General features: G+C 39.3%; 1 protein-coding gene across 1 annotated transcript in view; it reads right to left on the reverse strand.

The window, feature by feature from the left end:
- Positions 1 to 9,724, reverse strand: part of LOC310995823 (alpha-2-macroglobulin-like) — a 29,523-nt gene extending 19,799 nt beyond the window's left edge. The window contains exons 1-12 of the mRNA XM_083984974.1: positions 9,589 to 9,724; positions 9,260 to 9,440; positions 8,204 to 8,360; positions 5,599 to 5,651; positions 5,237 to 5,257; positions 4,198 to 4,363; positions 4,019 to 4,103; positions 3,110 to 3,260; positions 2,448 to 2,565; positions 2,261 to 2,370; positions 2,010 to 2,177; positions 783 to 1,010 (exon numbers count right to left, since the gene is read on the reverse strand). Of these exons, the coding sequence (XP_083841100.1) occupies positions 783 to 1,010; positions 2,010 to 2,177; positions 2,261 to 2,370; positions 2,448 to 2,565; positions 3,110 to 3,260; positions 4,019 to 4,103; positions 4,198 to 4,363; positions 5,237 to 5,257; positions 5,599 to 5,651; positions 8,204 to 8,360; positions 9,260 to 9,440; positions 9,589 to 9,674 (1,524 nt within the window). The 5' untranslated portion in view covers positions 9,675 to 9,724. The remainder of the gene's footprint in view (positions 1 to 782; positions 1,011 to 2,009; positions 2,178 to 2,260; positions 2,371 to 2,447; positions 2,566 to 3,109; positions 3,261 to 4,018; positions 4,104 to 4,197; positions 4,364 to 5,236; positions 5,258 to 5,598; positions 5,652 to 8,203; positions 8,361 to 9,259; positions 9,441 to 9,588) is intronic.
- Positions 9,725 to 18,444: the final 8,720 nt, after the last annotated feature.

Below are 18,444 nucleotides of genomic sequence, written 5' to 3' on the forward strand. Positions count from 1 at the left end.
TCAATGCAAAAATTTTCGCAGTTTTTTTGTATTCTGTTGAGAAAAGTAATAGCAGCCCGATCCCGATCAAACCGCACGTTCGTCCTACAAGACAAGTAGCGAATCAAAATTTGATACGGAAGAGGAATAAGAAGCACCGGGCACTGGTCCCTGCAGCTATTTCATAGCTGTAGGGGCCAGTGCCCGGTGCGCTTGCCCAGTGGCCCTAATGAAGATAATGCATAGGGCATATCTAACTCTGGTCAGACTAAAAACGATGGACCAGAGCCTATCGGCTCAATGTTGGCATGGATGTGGAGAAGAGGGAATGCTCCTCCATATATGCTATGGCACTTCCCAGTCATTGAGTCGGAGTCCCTATGGAGAGAGGTGGCACTTTTCCTGTCAGGGATCTTCAAAGTTGACCTTCAGCTTTCCCCTAAAACATGCCTGCTCGGGGCCCGTGTTGGGAATATCTAAAGTAATAAACACAACGAGTGATTGGCCTTGTGTGCCTCTCAACAAAGCGTATGATTTTAATGAACTGGAAGGTGAGGAAACCTTCCTGCTTCTCCAGAGATAGATGGCTGGAGGAATTCCTTTTTCTTTTGAGCATGGAAAGACCCACCTCCATCCGTAGGGAGTTAGATGAGGATACAAGCGAGTTCTGTCACCATAAGATCCTTCCTTGGTGTACAAGCACACAGATACTTTTTTCCTATTTAAATTCTTCTGTGCAGTATGCAGAAGGTTACTTTATTCTGTACACCAAATTACTTACGTATGCACTGTGTGTCACTCACCAGATACATCAGGTGCATTGAGCCCTCTTTCTCTCCCACTACGGTGTAATGGATGAAGATTTCCTCTTCCTTGTCGCAGGGAAGTGGATCATCCCTCTTCTTCACCTCCAGGTAGCTGGCTGATTTGGTGTCGACAGTGGACTCCTGGGCCATGGACACCGTCAGATGTCCAGTCTCATAGAAGGGAGTCCTGTAACCACTGTAGCCAAAGGTCGGTTCACTGTGGACCTTGGGTGCAGAAAGGAAAACATTAGAAATTAATCTCATGCTGGTTGAGATGGAGAAAAAACCTGGTCACTAGCTATGATAGTTGAACCAAAAAAATGTATGTGAACCTTGGAATCTCCAAGTTTTCTGCATTAATTGCTTTGCTTTCCATTGCAGACCTGAAGTTTGCCAAAGAGCCCCTTGACACTCCACAATACTACCGGGAAATTGTTTTGTGGAGTGATGAAACTAAGATTTAATTTTTCTTAGGCATCCTACAGGATAATGTCAGGGTGGCCATCCACCAGCTGAAACTCAGTAGAAGTTGGGTAAATATCAAAGTAAATCTAGAACAAAGTGGCTTCAAATAAAAAAAAACCTGACCTAAATACAATACAGATTAGTCTGGGGTCGTTTAGTGACTGTTTTGGTAAGCAACCGGAACTAGGGCGAGAGGCAGGCCTTTAAGCACCAAGCTAATACAAATGCTGTGAAACTTTTTAATTTAAAGAATATAATTTACAAGAAAAGCCCTGAGCCATTAAGTTAACCTTTTTCTTTTATTGTATTTACTATTCTCTAAGTTTTATTTTGGTGAACCCTTTTTTTTTTTTTAATTCTGTGAATTCCGGATCCGCTCTCTACACTGGAACCAGAATCCAGACAAAATTCAGAGTGAATGTATACCAGGCTCTCTGGCGACGCAAGGCTAATGCAGATGCTATTGAATGACCTCAAGAGAGCCATTTACAGTACATCAGACATCCTATGGACATGGCTGAGCTGAGTTCTGTAAGGACGAATGGTCCAAAGTCGAGTGGAGGTTTAATGGATATGTTCAATAAAGACATGAAATATTATAATTGTTTCTGTGGTATTAGGTTAAGCACACTTGTGTTTGTTTGGACTTGTGACTTAGATGTAGATCGAATCACCTTAAATTACCAACTTATGCAGAAAAATAGCAAATTCCAAAGGGTTTTTCTAGCCACTGTATTCAGAAACCCAGTGGGAACTTACTCTGAGCTGGGCGTCCCCTTGGAAGCCTTTTGTGCTGACTGAGAAACTGGCGACGCCGTTTCCGTCGGTGGTGAGATTTTGCAAGAGACGGTTAGACCACCGTTCTCCCTCAAACAAGTAGAGCTTCATGTTAGCGATGGGTGTGTCATCATGGCGAACTGCTTTGACCTGTTGGACGCACAAGAAGTGGTGTCACTGAGCAGACTCGTGTCTTCTGTAGAGAGACGCTGAGCAAGACGACAAACACTCACTTTTCCCTCCATGTCCACTCCCTTGTGATAAATCTTGGGTGTGTCAATGAAGGACAGCTTTCCAATAGCATACGTAATCTGGATCCTCTTCTCCTGCAGGCGTGAAACACCTACACAAGAAGTCTCCGTGTTAAAAACGCTGTGTTGTACTTTTCTAATACAAAAACTATGATACAGTAAGACTTGCCTGTCCCTTCCTCTTCCATCGTGGCCTTGAGGCGCAGTTGGTCTCGCACCGCCTTTTGGTCGATCTTCGTGAAAGTTGACATCGGGATGGTAAAAGTGGCACAGCCTTTCTTGTCCGTCTAAGAATTAGAATACAATTAGATCGGATTAAAAACATTAAAAACGTGCACAAAACAGATTAATTTAGCAAAATCCAATGGTTGGCCTCTGTGTTGAAATGATCACGCATCTGTGTTTATGGGATGGTGAGAAAAACGAAATATGGCAGAAATGAATTATGTAATCTGAATATACATTAAGAGAGAGAATAATGAAAAAATATATAATATTTTATTTATGCCATGAATGTAATAGTAATATAGTTTATGACAAAAAAATGAGAATATAAATGTGTGTAAAAATAATGACATAATCCCTTGGTGGTTATATAATAATATCTTATAATATCTCAAAACTATATGGTCATTATTGTGTAATAAAATTGAAGCTTCATAAAGTTTATTCCTTAGCAAACTGAAGACCGAGAAGAGGTTTAATCCAGTAAGCTTGAGTTTAATTCCATAGTTTTATGCTCCTCCTATCCATTATCTTTTCTGATGTGGTGTCTGTGACGTGTGCAGTTCAGATGAGACGGTCTACCTCTACATGAACCTTGTTTCTCACCTTCTTTGTCTCCTTGAAGCACGGCGCTGTCACATCAGGGACTCCCTCCGGATTCTCAGGCGTGGCGATCATCAACGTTTCAGTGTAGCGACTAAGAGGTCGGCACATCTCCACTTTAACTGGACCTGGCACAGGCTGCCCATACGTGTACCTAATGTGACGGGAATTAATAAAAGATGTGGAGTCATGTGGCAAACTGGATGTGTTTTTTATTTAAAGGGATAGTTCAACGTTTTGGCTAATTGGTCCATTGCCATAATCGTTATAGTCATAGGAGTAGGTTTGTTACCTTTAATTGTCAGTGCAAGCTATTTTTAGAATGGCAGGGCAGAGCCGTGAGCTGCTCAGAGCTACACTACGGAGGCTAATGCGATTTCTTGGTTTCCCTCATCAAACTCATCAAATACACAATCCAACAACTCCAAAACACTCTGGTGGACAAGTTGTGACCTGCACATTCACCACGCTATGAGATAATAACAGAACGTTACCAGACAGAGTTGTTTTAGAGGGAAATTCATGCAAAACCACTGATGCGCGTTACCTTCAGGGACAGTTTTTCAGCAAGCAGTCTCTGTATTTCCCTCTAAAACAACTCTGTCTGGTAACGTTGTGTTATTATCTCATAGCGTCGTGAATGTGCAGGTCACAACTTGTCCACCAGAGCGTTGTGGAGTTGTTGGATTGTGTATTTGATGAGTTTGATGAGGGAAACCAAGAAATCCCATTAGCCTTAGTAGCGTAGCTCTGAGCAGCTCGCGGCTCTGCTCCACCGTTCCAAAAATAGCTTGCACTGACAATTAAAGGTAGTGAACCTACTGCTATGACTATAGCGATCATGGCAATGGACCAATTTGCCAAAATGTTGAACTATCCCTTCAAAGAGTGCGATTAAGAGCTCGTACTTACTTGGCACATACTTCAACCTGGACTTGTTCCCGCTCAACGCTTACTTCATCGGGTGTTTCCACTTTCACGTCAAATTTAGGCAGAACTAAAAGACAAAATGTGGTTGTTAACATTCGTGCTTTGCAACAAAGCAGAGAGCAAAATGCAGCGTGGTGGAAACAGAGATAAAGATGACGTACCATATTTCTCCACCTTGAAGCTGTGATGAACTTTGTCTTCACCGAACGACACGATGATCTGGTAGAATCCCTCACGGGCCTCGGAGTTCAAGGAGTAAGACAGCTGCAGGATTTTACTCTCAGATGTTTCATTCTGCCACTGTCCAATCAGGTTCGAGTTAACATCCTGTTGAATTATATATAAAAGCAGAGTAACAAGAGTTAATGATGACACAAAGAGCAAAGTCATGTGTGAAACTGATCATTGTGTCTGACGATAAAATATTTTGTTATTTTTAAACTACTCCTTAAAGCTTATTAGCGGTCGGGTGCAGACAGTGTAACAGTAGATAAAACTCACTTTAAAAAAAAATGCATATAATTTAATGTGGTTTGATTTAATATATTTGATCCTTTACCCTTCTTAAATAAAAAATCATTATATTTTGGTTAAAAAAAATATGTTCTATATATCTTTTTTCAACTCTCTTCATTAATTTCTCTCATTTTGAACATAATACACAAGATAACAGACAGTAATACATTACAGTTATATAAAATTATCAAAAAAATAAAGATAAAGGGGATTAATTATAAGGAATTATACTGTACAAAATAAAATAAAAAACAAAACAAACAAACAAACCAAAAAAATTCTTTAATGGTGTCTTTAATGGTCTTGTTTTGTTTTCAAGAGATATGCTCCTACAAATACTACAATGATTTTTTTTAAATGAACCTTATAAATAAAGGTCACGTTGGCCAAAACTGTCTCTTACTGTGACCTTTTCAAAATTAATGACTCCTAATGTTCACATGTAAAAACACCTGCATCAGTAGTGGTAAGGACCAAAATATTTTGTTTATGTTAAAATATCACCCAAGATTTTTGCAATTTCAAACACTGACAACATCTGACATAATGCTGCTCATGTTTGTTTGGGAAGCACCTGATGTTTCTAGATTCACAAGCTGAGAAGTTAAAAAGACAGAAGAAACTTTCAGCTTTTCCCTAATTGTATGTGAGTGTAATGTGAAGTGTGAATGTTGTGATTCTTACCTCAATTTCAATTGAATCGTACTGCAAAGGGAAAAACAAGATGTTAATGAAGGATCAGAGTCCGGACTAGACATATAGTACATTTACGAAATCAATAACACTTCAGTTTTGTATTTGAGTTCATAAAGGCTTCAGCTCATATATTCATGTTTTTTTTTAAATATGAAGCATGTAACAAATATCAACATGAATGAAAGCTGTTTCATAGAGTCATGAGTACTTCAGGTTGAAGAGGACAACCATGTCGATCGATCGCTCGCTCCATAACGTAACTAGTGTTTAACTTGGTGCGTGCTCTACTGTACAGTCCGCTAACACTGTGGTTTACAGAAGGAGGAGCGACAGGTCGGTCAAACACTCACCAGGCGAGCGGCGGGTCGAAACTTGTTGTCCAGTGTGACGACTCTGAAATGCACTGAGAGGAATTCAAAGAGATAAAATTAGAGAGATTAAATTAAATGAAGCTTGTGCACAGAATAATAATCTGCTTCTTCTGTGAACCCTCTGTTGTTTTCACCTTATCTCACTGTGAGTTTAACAGTGATGCTATCTGTGAGCAAACTATCTATTGTACTATGTACTGTCATTTCTCTGATTGGTCATTTAAACTCTTACGCCATCTGTGTGTGTGTGTGTGTGTGTGTGTGTGTGTGTGTGTGTGTGTGTGTGTGTGTGTGTGTGTGTGTGTGTGTGTGTGTGTGTGTGTGTGTGTGTGTGTGTGTGTGTGTGTATATATAATGTATATCTGCATATGTATAAATGTGGTAGGTATGTATATATTTGTAAAAATAAAGTTCACAGATGATATAAAAATGTTGCATGGCGATTTACTAGGATGCTGAGTAGATAGCTGGTCTGCAGCCATTATTTTTTTTATATTTTAATGTATTTTTTTTCTTTCTTCTTCTTTGCTTAAAGCAGAAGTGAGTGATATATTTGTGTTAATATAAGTCTTAAATAGTTTTATACAACAGTTAGTTCCGACCAGTCCCAACCGAGCAATTTGATTGGACAACGAGACATTCCATAGTGCTGATATACAGTATAACAGCACTGGGACTTTTCACAAACATAATCACTCCGCTGTTCAGCTGGACAGGAGCTAAGCATGGATGTATTATATGAGCTAAGTCAGAGCCACGCTCCCCATACAGGAGCTGCCCCATCTCTCTGCTGCTACTGCTGTTGCTGCTGCTGCTACAGTTATAAACGGACCTGAACATTAAAACCTGGACCTGACCTGGTCCGTCTAATTGGCGATAAATCTCTACTAAACCCGGCTGGGGAAAAAATCGCCGCGGGGGCAACTACGTTTTGACGGTGATGTGTTTTGATATTAGCGTTAGCTGTTGTTAGCCACGTAGCTCAGCTACTTAGCTTCAACTGTACAGTGTTTATATTGATTACATAGATGATGAACAAATGTAATACGGTATCGATAACGTCTCTGTATGTCTTCACGCTGGTCCTGTTGCTGCGGTGCTAATCAGACACGGGCTCAGAACCAGAACCAGCACTGGAAGCAGCTCGTAGCTAGTAGCAAGCTAGTATGAAATGTTTAGGCTACGTGTTGCCTGGCAACAGCCTTGTCTCCCTTCCAGTTGCGGAACTATTTCTGTTGGCGGAGCCAAATAAATGATTAAATAAACAAACAAATCATAATCTCTTGTAGTTTATTACTGTTCTAAAATGCGCTCGTAGCACTGTTGTATAAAAGCAATATCACACTCGAGGTCGTGCTGTTGTACTGTATATCAGCACGGTGTGATTATCTGCGGCACTCGGCCTGCGGCCTCGTGCCTACGACCGAATCACAGCCGTGCTGATATACAGTACAACAGCACTCCCTCTCGTGTGATATTGCTTAAATATCTTCCGACAGCAATCACTTACATAGAGTGTTTGGTCTGAATCACGGGTCTGTCAGTCACTCTGCTCTGCTCTGAGCCGAGGAGAAAACATTTATCGTATCCTACAGTTTTTATCCAATGAGGAGAGAGAACGGCATGCAGGGCTGTGTGTGCAGCCAAGGGACGCCGTGAATGTGGCGACGTAGGGACGAGGACTGTTATGGTGCGTTCAAGGAAACTCGTTTTTTCCGACCTGTGAAGTCGTACCAGTTCGATCTGGTACATAGACTGTACAAAAAGACGTACTGGTACGATTTCACGGGTCGGAAGTTACGAGTGGTCGTTATAGTGACTTTCACCGGTAAAACAGGTCGGAAAAACACGAGTGGGTTGCCTGGAACGCTACAAAGTCGTAAATTGTGACTTGAAGCTGTAATTTATGATTTCAAAAGCCTGCCTGGAACGCAGCATTAGCGAAAACGACCGGATCACTCACTTCTGCTTTAACTTATATTATCTAACTTGTAAAGGGATTTCTTGGAAAAAGGGGTAGACAACATAAATTCGCTTCTTCCTGCCCTCTTTAATCCAGGAGTTGCATTATTTCTTTTTTTGAAGAAAAAGGTTTCATTTAATATCTGTTGTTTTTGTAAGGATCAACAACGTAATGTCTTTGGTGTTGTATTAATCAGTCTAGGTTTATGCTTATCTACAATGCCACTTGCTGCTGTTGTCTGTCTCAGGTTTCAATGAATGAAACAAATAAATAAATAAGCTCTAGGAGATCGATTCTGCGCACATCCAGTTCATCTCCAATGAGCCGACTGTAACCCACTTTTTCAGCTACAGTAGGAAAAAATTATGTTTTATCTCTTCAATCTCATGTCTTCAGTAACTCACTACAGCTCATCGTTATCTAAAGGTCTTTGTGAAAACATGAATCATGTTGCCCTGGCCCGACTTTAAACGAACCAAATTGACCATTTTGGGCGTCAAACACAAATCTAGCTCCACATTGACTGGGTGCTCCCATCTAGAAATGGTATGTACAGATATTGTATACAGTGAAGTACAACAACAGTAGGCTATACAGTACAGATCAGCAGGTCACAATTACCTGTTTGTCCAGGGAGGTAGACTGGTTTATCAGTTTGGACGAACGTTGCTGGTTTATAGACTTTGAACATGACTCTTCTGACTTCTCTAGAATAAAACGTGTCGCCTCGTACTTCCACCTCGAACTTCTGTACGTCTTGATTCTGCACTACAGGAGCCTGTGAGGGGAAAAACATCTTGTTTATGTTTTTGTTTATTTCATTTGCACATTATATAACCTGCATAAACAATACAAATTGTGAAATTAAACATTGTGCAGGAGAGGTCGAAGCCAAAAAAGGCTATTGAAAATACCTCCCCTTTGTTAAAAAAAAATCAACAACAGCAGTGGTCTTTAAAGTAAGAAGATAATACAGAAATTCATAACATAAAAAATAGAAAAGACAAAAAAAGTCAAATTAACATGGAAAAAGTAAAGATACTGAATTAATGAAAGAAAGAAAGAAAGAAAGAAAGAAAGAAAGAAAGAAAGAAAGAAAGAAAGAAAGAAAGAAAACAATTTACATAAAAAATGAAAGGTACTGTACAAATTGACAGATCCATCTTCTTCTTTTTTTATTTTTATTAATGGGAACAGGCATATTCCATATAAACCGACAACACACTGACCAAAAAACAGATAAACAGAAGACAAACGACAAAACAAACCTAACAACACAACAAAAGATGACCAAAACAGGACAGAAAAGCAAAAAAAAAAAAAACACGCACAAGAAAATAAAACCAAACCAAACAAAAGAACAAACAACTACAACAAAAAAGGATGTAAAGCTACTAAAATTAAATTAACGGTAACTACTTAGTGTACATTCACTCAAATGTAAGTTTTTCCCATTTTTTGTTATGCATTTCTACCTTATCTTGATTTGTTGCTATAATTTTTTCCGAAAGAAATTGGCGTCGCACTTTATTTCTAAAAAAAATCCAAATTCAAAAGTGTTTTTGATTGGGTCTTAAATATAAATATTTTCCCCAAAAGGATGATCGTGTTTACAAGTGTTACAAATCTTAACTAAAGAATGATTTTTTTCAGTTATAGTCGCTGTGACAAACTGACCTGGAATTGGGTGCAGGTATGAAACTCTTCACTGGCAATCTGTTTGAGAAGAGTTGTGTTCTTCTCTTCAGACATCAGGGTGACGGTCATGACCATGGTCTCGTTGGGCTGCAGGAGACTCACACAGAATTTAGTTTCAGCTCCAGCTTCAATGACTGCAGGAACAGCCACCATGTAGTGCCTGTAGACACAGAGACATCGAGTGGATACCAATGCACATCATTCAGCAAAACAGCATCTTCTCATATTTTATAAACTCGTAAAAAACAAACAAAAAAAACACGTAGGGTTGGGTTATGATTATTTGGGACAGTAAAAAGTAAACTTACGGTCTGGCCACCACCTGACCCACACACATCCAGCTCAAGAAGACACACAGTGTCCATGTCCACACCTGAATCTGAGGACGACCCATGACTGACTGGGGCGATCCTCAGAGTCAGCAGCCATTAAATAGCCCCTGCTACATACCCCACCCCCACAAACACACACATGTATCACACACACATAGTCGCTCATCATTTCCAGGTATCTCGTAAGTCAATCATTCACAGACTTTACGGTGTTTAATATTGCGCATGCATGAGAAAGACCAAACGGTTTGTTTTGTCATTGTCAGGTTTAAAAACTAAATGAAGGGTCTGTATAGGACCAGGGGCCAGATTCACCAATATGTTCTTAAGAAAGATCTTAAGAAATGTAAGATCTAAAATTACAATAAGAAGTTCACAAGAAATTTCTTAAGTATAATTCCTCAATACATTCTTAAGATTAAGAACAGTAATTTCTTACGAATTTCTTATTTTTCCTACTTAAGAACTTCTTAAAATACATCATTGCATTGCATTGCAAGTGCCATTTTAAGACAGGTCAAGGTTGTCTTAAGAATTTTAAAAAATTTGAGAACTTTGATTTCAAGAATATCATTTATTCTTACGAAACTTTTATTTTTTATTTAAAGGTTTATTTGGAATGGGACCTCACATATTCATGAACATACAAAAAAAAACAATTAATTGCTGTAAATATGTCGGATTTAGCTGGAAGCTAATTTCCATCCGCGGTCCCTTACAAAGAAAGTTGAGAAAATACTTAAGAACTTTTTGGGAGAATATGACTTTTTTCTTCTTAAGACTGAAGTCTTTTTTTTCTTAAGAAGGTTTTGTGAATCTGGCCCCAGGATATAGATTACAATACAACTGGACTGTGTGAAGGAGTTCATATTGTACATTAGCCTACACTCTATCTTACGGTTATGCTGCTGCTGCTGCTGCATTATCTACGCTACTTCACCGTTCATCAGTGGTTGGCTCTGCCCTGTGGGCTGGCGTTGCTAACAGGAGGAGTGCAGAGAGTCTTCTACTGCAATTAGGGGCTATTTGTAGATCATACAACCCCACTTTTAAAAAAAATGCTACTATCCCTTTACATTTCTGATCACAACAAAATAAAGAATTGTACACAGCGCATAACCCAAAATAGTACAAAATCATTTAACTTAATTTTCCATAGTGTAACGAGAAATGATGTTGTTCTTATAAAGTCTTTTAAAGCCAACTAGAGTACAGCATAATTTAATATTTTCAGGACAATTATTCCAGATGTTAACCCCTCTAACAGAAAGACAGTGATTTTTTTTTTTACAGTAGTTTGAGTCTTTAGTTTCTCAAATAATAGTGGTCTTCTCAGGTTATAACTGGAATCCTTAATTTTAAACAGATTCTGGATATCTTGAGGAAGAAGTTAATTTTTTGCTTTGTACATTGTTTGTATTGTAATGTAATCAACAAAGTCCCTGAATTTCAAAATGTTCAGGCGACTAAATAGTGGGTTGGTTGGCTCACGGAAAGGTTTATTACTGATGATTCTTATAGCCTTTTTTTTTTTTTGCAACAAAAAAAAAGAATTTGTATTTGTTCTGTATGTGATTAAAGCATTGTCATCACTTTAAGGTGTCATTGTTACAGTATGCTGAGTTCTGCAACACTGCCCTTTACCCAGCGTGGGATGTTTGTTTTGATCATGCAAACTGCTCTTAACCTGATGAAGGGCCAAAGTTTTCCCCTAAGTAAACCTCAGTGAGCTGATAAAGGCCTCAAACTTTGCTGAGGGCGTTACATCAGGGTAAAAAAAAAAGTGCTTACTGCTTGAAAAATAGTTTAACTTCTCTTCTAGCTAACTACCGGTATTTCAATTTACAAACAACTTTGTAAAATTCAAAAATGCCCAAACACTTTTGATGCTATAGGTTTAATTCAAATATTTTTGTGTACTTTTCAAATTAACGAGAGGTGATGAGCAGAATTCTGTAAAAATAAATATTAAAGTATGGATAAAATTTAATTTAGTAGTTATTCCAGTGAAGCCTTGATATTTGCTATTTGGTGCATAAAATGTAAATCCTATTTTAATCTTCTATTTAAGCAAGAGGTTATGTATAAAGTGGAAAGCAGCTATTAAAACCTCAAGTAATTTAGTGACTCTTCAGCTCGGGCATTACACCACCATGGGTTTTGTTTATTTTGGCTTTTTTTTGTCTTTACTGAAAGAAAAAAACAAAACAAAGTTTGTTCCTGCTTTATTTCCTAGCACAGCATGTTTAAACAGAAGGTGCATCAGAGAGCGGAGGTCAAAAACTATTTGCTGTGTCAGATCTGGGGCCATAATTGCGACATTCAATTGCAGGGACAGAGTGAACATTATGATCAGAAGGCAGCAGTAGTTACTGGAAGGTTTGCTGGGATTACTTTAAAGGGATAGAGTCCTCCGTGGCTTCTCTGAGTTACAGGGGGTCTCGGTGTAGCAGTGCATGTCCATATAACAGTTGCAAATGGATACCAACTGTCTTCGTAACAAAAAGACACACCAAAAAACATCCAAATACCTCCATGCTGCTCGTATGTAATGTCCGTCTTGTATTGAAGCCCCGAAATGCGAAATTGTCCCGAAAAGAATTAAATAAGTCTATATTTCAAGCTTGTTTGTAGCGGAAGCTTCTCGAAGCTCCTCTTCCCGGTTCGTCAAATTTGGACATTGCAGGGCTTTACAGTTTTTCTCAGTCGCTTTGGTGCTTTTCTCACATCACTCTTAACATTTGCACAACAGTTAGTGCATTTCTCAGAACAATTATCACAAACTGCAAAACCTAGTGGATGACCTGCAAAAGCGCGTCACTTGCTCAAAATGGATAGTTCATCCCTCAAAAGCAAGTACTCATGTCAATGAAACTGTCAGTGTCGTCAAAATGAGAAGTCCTGACACCATCGATTATGAACAAGGTAGTCACATGGCTTTGTCATGTTTTCATTAGGACACTTTATTCTCTAAGTGTTTTCCAATGCAAAAAGTGATGATACTACCTGAAAATGCTCCAGACAGCACTATACACTACTAGTACAGCCATGTGAAAACTACAGTAAAGTTACACATTACTGTATTTAGTGGAGATACTGAATATGAATGTTTCACATTTCTACTGCATACAAATGCTCTTTGCAATTCTGATTTGTTCACAGCATTGTGCAAAGGAAAAATACACTACAGTCATCTACAACAAACATAAGAAACACTCTTTGGGTACAACTTTACGTAAACAATGTTGCAGTACATATAGTAACTGAACCTACAGAGTACTGTCAATCATTCCTGCACATCCAGACGTTCCAGTCACATTTTCATCTACATCACTCTGTCAGTTGTAGCGATTGAAACAGATTCAATATTCCCAAAAGATACAGTAATGTCATCCTTACATTGTATCTCTTTCAACCTTATGCCATTGTTTGTAATCACCACTGCACAAATGTCTTGTTCTTGTAGCAGAGTAAAAAGGGCTCAGTCTCTTCCACCTCTGTGAGGTTGTCTTGTAATCCTATGTGATGCAGAGTAAAATTACAGTAATGTACAGTACATGTACTGCATCAACCATTATTACTGTAGTGTACAATACTGTAAAAGTGCTTCCTACTTGTAAAATGCTGTAGTACAGTACCGTACTGTAAAGATGGGAAATCTTTACTGTGGTTGCTGTAATACATTACAATACAGTACATCTGTTCTCTAGTGAAGCTGTAAGTCTAAATGTAAATGTAAAAAAGTTCTTGTCCCACTGTATCTTACAGTAGCCTAATGCCTGACACAATGACAGCAGTGCAGATTGTTTAGTGCTGAATTACTGTCCAATACCATACATACCTGTTGTTCCTTACTGTAAATGTTTGAATAATTGAATTCACAGTGCTTCTCCCAACATTTAAAATTAGTTTGACAGATTTTGAAAACTAGTTCAACAATTTTGTATGTAATGACTCAAGCAATGAAATGAGGACTATTCGTTTTTTAGGGAAAGACTATTCAGCGTTCAAAAGTATAGTTCATTTTGACTGACATGACATAAACAAATGATAATGTTGTAAAACAGCAGAGAATTGTATGAGAGCAACTGATACATGTCCAAAAGCATTTGCAATTTGTTCAGAGGAACGAGAAACTGCTACTATGATGTGGACAAAGGACTACATGTTGTGGAGGTTGAACTAATAGTTATGAGAACTTTCATTCTGATCTGAGAAAAGCACCAAAGCGACTGAGAAAAACTGTAATACAAGACGGACATTACATACAAGCAGCATGGAGGTATTTGGATGTTTTTTGGTGTGTCTTTTTGTTACGAAGACAGTTGGTATCCATTTGCAACATGCACCGGACATGCACTGCTACGCTGAGACCCCCTGTAACTCAGAGAAGCCACGGAGGACTCTGAAACTTCTCCCAGCCCTTAGTCCACATGACAAGTTTTGCTGTGAGACTGGGTTGGGTGAGTAGATAATGAGTGAAATTTCAATTTTGGGTGAACTATCCCTTTAAGGCCTGGCTGCAACCATCACATGCAGGAAAACCACATTGTGAATACTCTGGCAGATAATGTGGCATGAGAATGTGTAGTCCATCAGCTGGAACAGGTTCCACAGGTGAAACCCTGGTGAACGACGGTCGTTGAGAGTCGTTAGAGGTTGAGTTGTTTATCCTCCTGGGCAAGAGATGAAAGGGCAGCGTTGTAAATGGGAGCTAGGTGGTGTCTCTATCTGTAGATAGATAGATAGATAGATAGATAGATAGATAGATAGATAGATAGATAGATAGATAGATAGATAGATAGATAGATAGATAGATAGATAGATAGATAGATAGATAGATAGATAGATAGATAGATAGATAGATAGATAGATAGATAGATAGATAGATAGATAGATAGATAGATAGATAGATAGATAGATAGATAGATAGATAGATAGAGAATACTTTATTCATCCCTAGCAGGGAAATTCAAGTTAGTCCAGTAGCTCACACAACAATGACACAAAAAAGATGAACACAAAAAACATTTTAACAAGTGTTATATAAAACGATTGCAGCAGGAACAAATGACCTCTTAAATCTTTCAGTTCTGCAGGTCAGGGAGATGAGCCTTTTACTGCGGCTGCTCCTCTGACCTGTGAGGGTTTTGTGTAGAGGGTGTTGGGGGTCACCCAGGATGGTCTTCAACTTACACCCCATCCTCCACTTAACCACAGCCTCTACCAGCTCCGCTCCCTCCCCCATCACGCAGCTACATTTTTTGATGAGCCTGTCTAGTCTGTTCATGTCCCTGACCTTGATGTTGTTACCCCAGCAGACAATAACAAAGAATGTAACACTTGCAATGACAGACTGATAGAACATACGCAGCATTACATTACAGATGTCAAAGGACATGAGTCTTCTTAAAAAGAAAAGCCTGCTTTGTGTCTTTTTGTACACATCATTTGTGTGTACGGACCAGTCCAGCCTGTCATCAAGGTGTACTCTCAATGTCCACCCCATCCACAGTCACAGGCCGTAAGGATCTCTTGGACCTGCCAAAGTCAATAATCATTTCTTTGGTCTTTGATGTATTAAGCAACAAGTTGTTCTTGTTGCACCAGTCTGTGAACGCCCCCACCAGGTCCCTGTATTCATCTTCCTGTCCCTTCTTCACACATGCCACTATGGCCGTGTCGTCAGAGTACTTCTTAGGGATGGTCTGAGACACCACCTAGCTCCCATTTACAACTAGTCTAACAAGTCCGGACTAGTGAGACTTGTTGCGTACGAACCAAGGGGGGGAGTTGTGGGTTCTCCAAGTGAAGACCACTTCCGTGTTCAAAAAGCTGCAGTTCCCGTCCGGCCTCTGCCTCTGGGGGCTGGGACCAGAAGGGAGCAACTCCAATTGAGCCCCATGTTATAAAATAGCCGACTTTACAGCTTAAAAAAAACATATTTACAGCCTGGTACATTTAATTTTTTTGGTCTCTACCGATAGTTTCCACCTCCGTGAACCACAACCGTTTTAGTGTTGTTTAGGCTTCAAATTTGTGCATAAATTACGTTGAGTGACAAGTTCCCAGACAGTTTACCGGCCGTTAATTGGTTGCTCCGAGTTAACCGCCGCACCTCTCCAAATATGCCAAGTAGACTCCACCTAAAATCCAAGATGGCGCAGTTCAAACCATATATATAGAAACGTTTCTATATATATGGTTCAAACCCCCGTAGTAGCGGCACAAAACAGACTCCCCCAAACCAATGGGTGACGTCACGAGTGCTACGTCCATTCTTTTTACAGTCTATATATGGTACGAACTGATGAAGCCCTTTGGATAAGAGGCGAAACGTCTTCCCAGACAAATACAAGTCCAGTTGTCTACGACTCAATTTGCCTAGAAAAGAACAATGACCTGGATGAATGAGAATATCCATAGACAAATACTGATTATATTTTGATTAATTATAAAGCCATAAAGGGATAGTTCACCCAAAATTGAAATTTCAGTCATTATCTCCTCCCCCTCATGTGGACTAAGGGCTGGGAGAAGTTTCAGAGTCCTCCGTGGCTTCTCTGAGTTACAGGGGGTCTCGGCGTAGCAGTGCATGTCCATATAACGGTTGCAAATGGATACCAACTGTCTTCCTAACAAAAAGACACACCAAAAAACATCCAAATACCTCCATGCTGCTTGTATGTAATGTCCGTCTTGTATTGAAGCCCCAAAATGTGAAATTGTCCCGAAAAAAAATTAAATAAGTCTATATTTCAAGCTTGTTTTGTAGCGGAAGCTTCTTGAAGCTCCTCTTCCTGGTCCGTCCAAATTTGACGATCCGGGAAGAGGAGCTTCCGCTACAAAACAAGCTTGAAATATAGACTTATTTAATTTTTTTGTTCTGTCCCTCCTCATAATGGATTTGTTTTTTTTTTGTTTGTTAGTTTTTTTAGGGAAATTAAGAAATGAATTGAAATAAACATGATTATACAGTACTGGAATGCACCTTTAAGATGAGATGAGATGACATAAGATAAGCCTTTATTGTATCCTACGGTGGAGAAATTTGGCTTGGGCATTCAAGAAATACAAATACATTGCCGCCACACACAATAAAAAAAACATAAAGGCAAAGAACAGACACAAACAATACATAAAATGGGATGCTCCCTGTATCCCTCACAGCTACAGGCATAATATTGCCCATTCAAATAAAAAAAAAGTACTATGTTACACACTAGAAGCGCCTCCCCCGTTAATGACAGTCAACAGTGAAAATCAATATAAGAAAAAAAAAAACATCCACCCACACACAGGTCTAGCCTACTTCCTGCCCTGGTTTCACCTCCACCTAATAAAGGGACCATAGAAACTTTAAATCTGTTTTCTCTATTCTAAGCTACTGTAAGATTAAATCACTGAACAGTTTTCTTTAGCAAATATATTTAATCTCTGAAATAGTGAGTGACTTACATTTTTCCATGGAGTTTTTCCTCAGTCGATGTGAGGGTCTAAGGACAGAGGATGTTGTTACGGTGCCATGTAAAGCCCTTTGAGACAAACTGTTTGTAAAAACGGGCTATACAAATAAAATTGCCTTGCCTTGCCTTGCCTTACATTTTCTTATGGTAACATTAAAGCAGAAGTGAGTGGTCCGGTCGTTTTCGCTAATGCTGCGTTCCAGGTAGGCTTTTGAAATCATAAATTACAGCTTCAAGTCACAACTTACGACTTTGTAGCGTTCCAGGCAACCCACTCGTGTTTTTCCGACCTGTTTTTACCGGTGAAAGTCACTATAACGGCCACTCGTAACTTCCGACCGGTGAACTCGTACCAGATCGAACTGGTACGACTTCACGGTCGGAAAAATACGAGTTTCCTTGAACGCACCATAACAGTCCTCGTCGCTACGTCACCACATTCACGGCATTCCTTGGCTGCACACACAGCCCTGCATGCCGTTCTCTCTCCTCATTGGATAAAAACTGTAGGATACGATAAATGTTTTCTCTTCGGCTCAGAGCAGAGCAGAGGGACTGAGAGACCCGTGTTTCAGTCCAAACACTCTATGTAAGTGATTGCTGTCGGAAGATAGGCTATAACTATTTAAGACTTATATTAACACAAATATATCACTCACTTCTGCTTTAAATATTTAATGGGTAAAATAGTGCATGCACACATCCACTGTGTGTGTCCGGGTGCAAAACAAAAAGCAAAATAATGTGATGGAAGATGTGTGAAGGAAAAAATGTATGCACACTGGTGGTGAATGCTCCCAAAAGATTTAATAAAGGTCAACATTTCGATCTTCTTCAGGACTGAAGAAACAGGAAGTGACGTTCTTATTTTGTTAGAGGTTTTCCTTCCTCCCTGTGTTTGTCTTGATCTTCCGGTCTGTTTTTATGGTCCAGTTTGTTGAATCCAAATTTGTATATTTTGTATGATATTTATTTGGGTTTAATTGTTTGACTAATTAGTTGGACTGGTCTGAACCTCTGGGGCTACGTTTACACGTGCCCGGCTATTTTCATAAACGGACATTTCACCCTTTACAAAAAAAACTGCGTGCACACCAGTCCGTTTTCAGAAAACGTTTAGTTTACATTAACCCGTGTATATATGCCGTCAAGAGCATGCCAAACCTGTAGGTGGCAGTGTAGCAAGAAGCTCAAGCCCACGTTAGCCAATCAGAATTCCGCACATGATCCCGCATAGCAACCTGATAGCAACAGCAACAACAACAACAACATCACTTGCCCTCCTTGTGTGTAAAGTTTTAATAATTTTTCATGCGAGAAAGTAACTGTTTAGATGTCAAATATACGGCCAGTTTATCCAGATGAC

This window comes from Trachurus trachurus (assembly GCF_905171665.1).
Source record: "Trachurus trachurus genome assembly, chromosome: 13".
Classification (NCBI taxonomy): domain Eukaryota; kingdom Metazoa; phylum Chordata; class Actinopteri; order Carangiformes; family Carangidae; genus Trachurus; species Trachurus trachurus.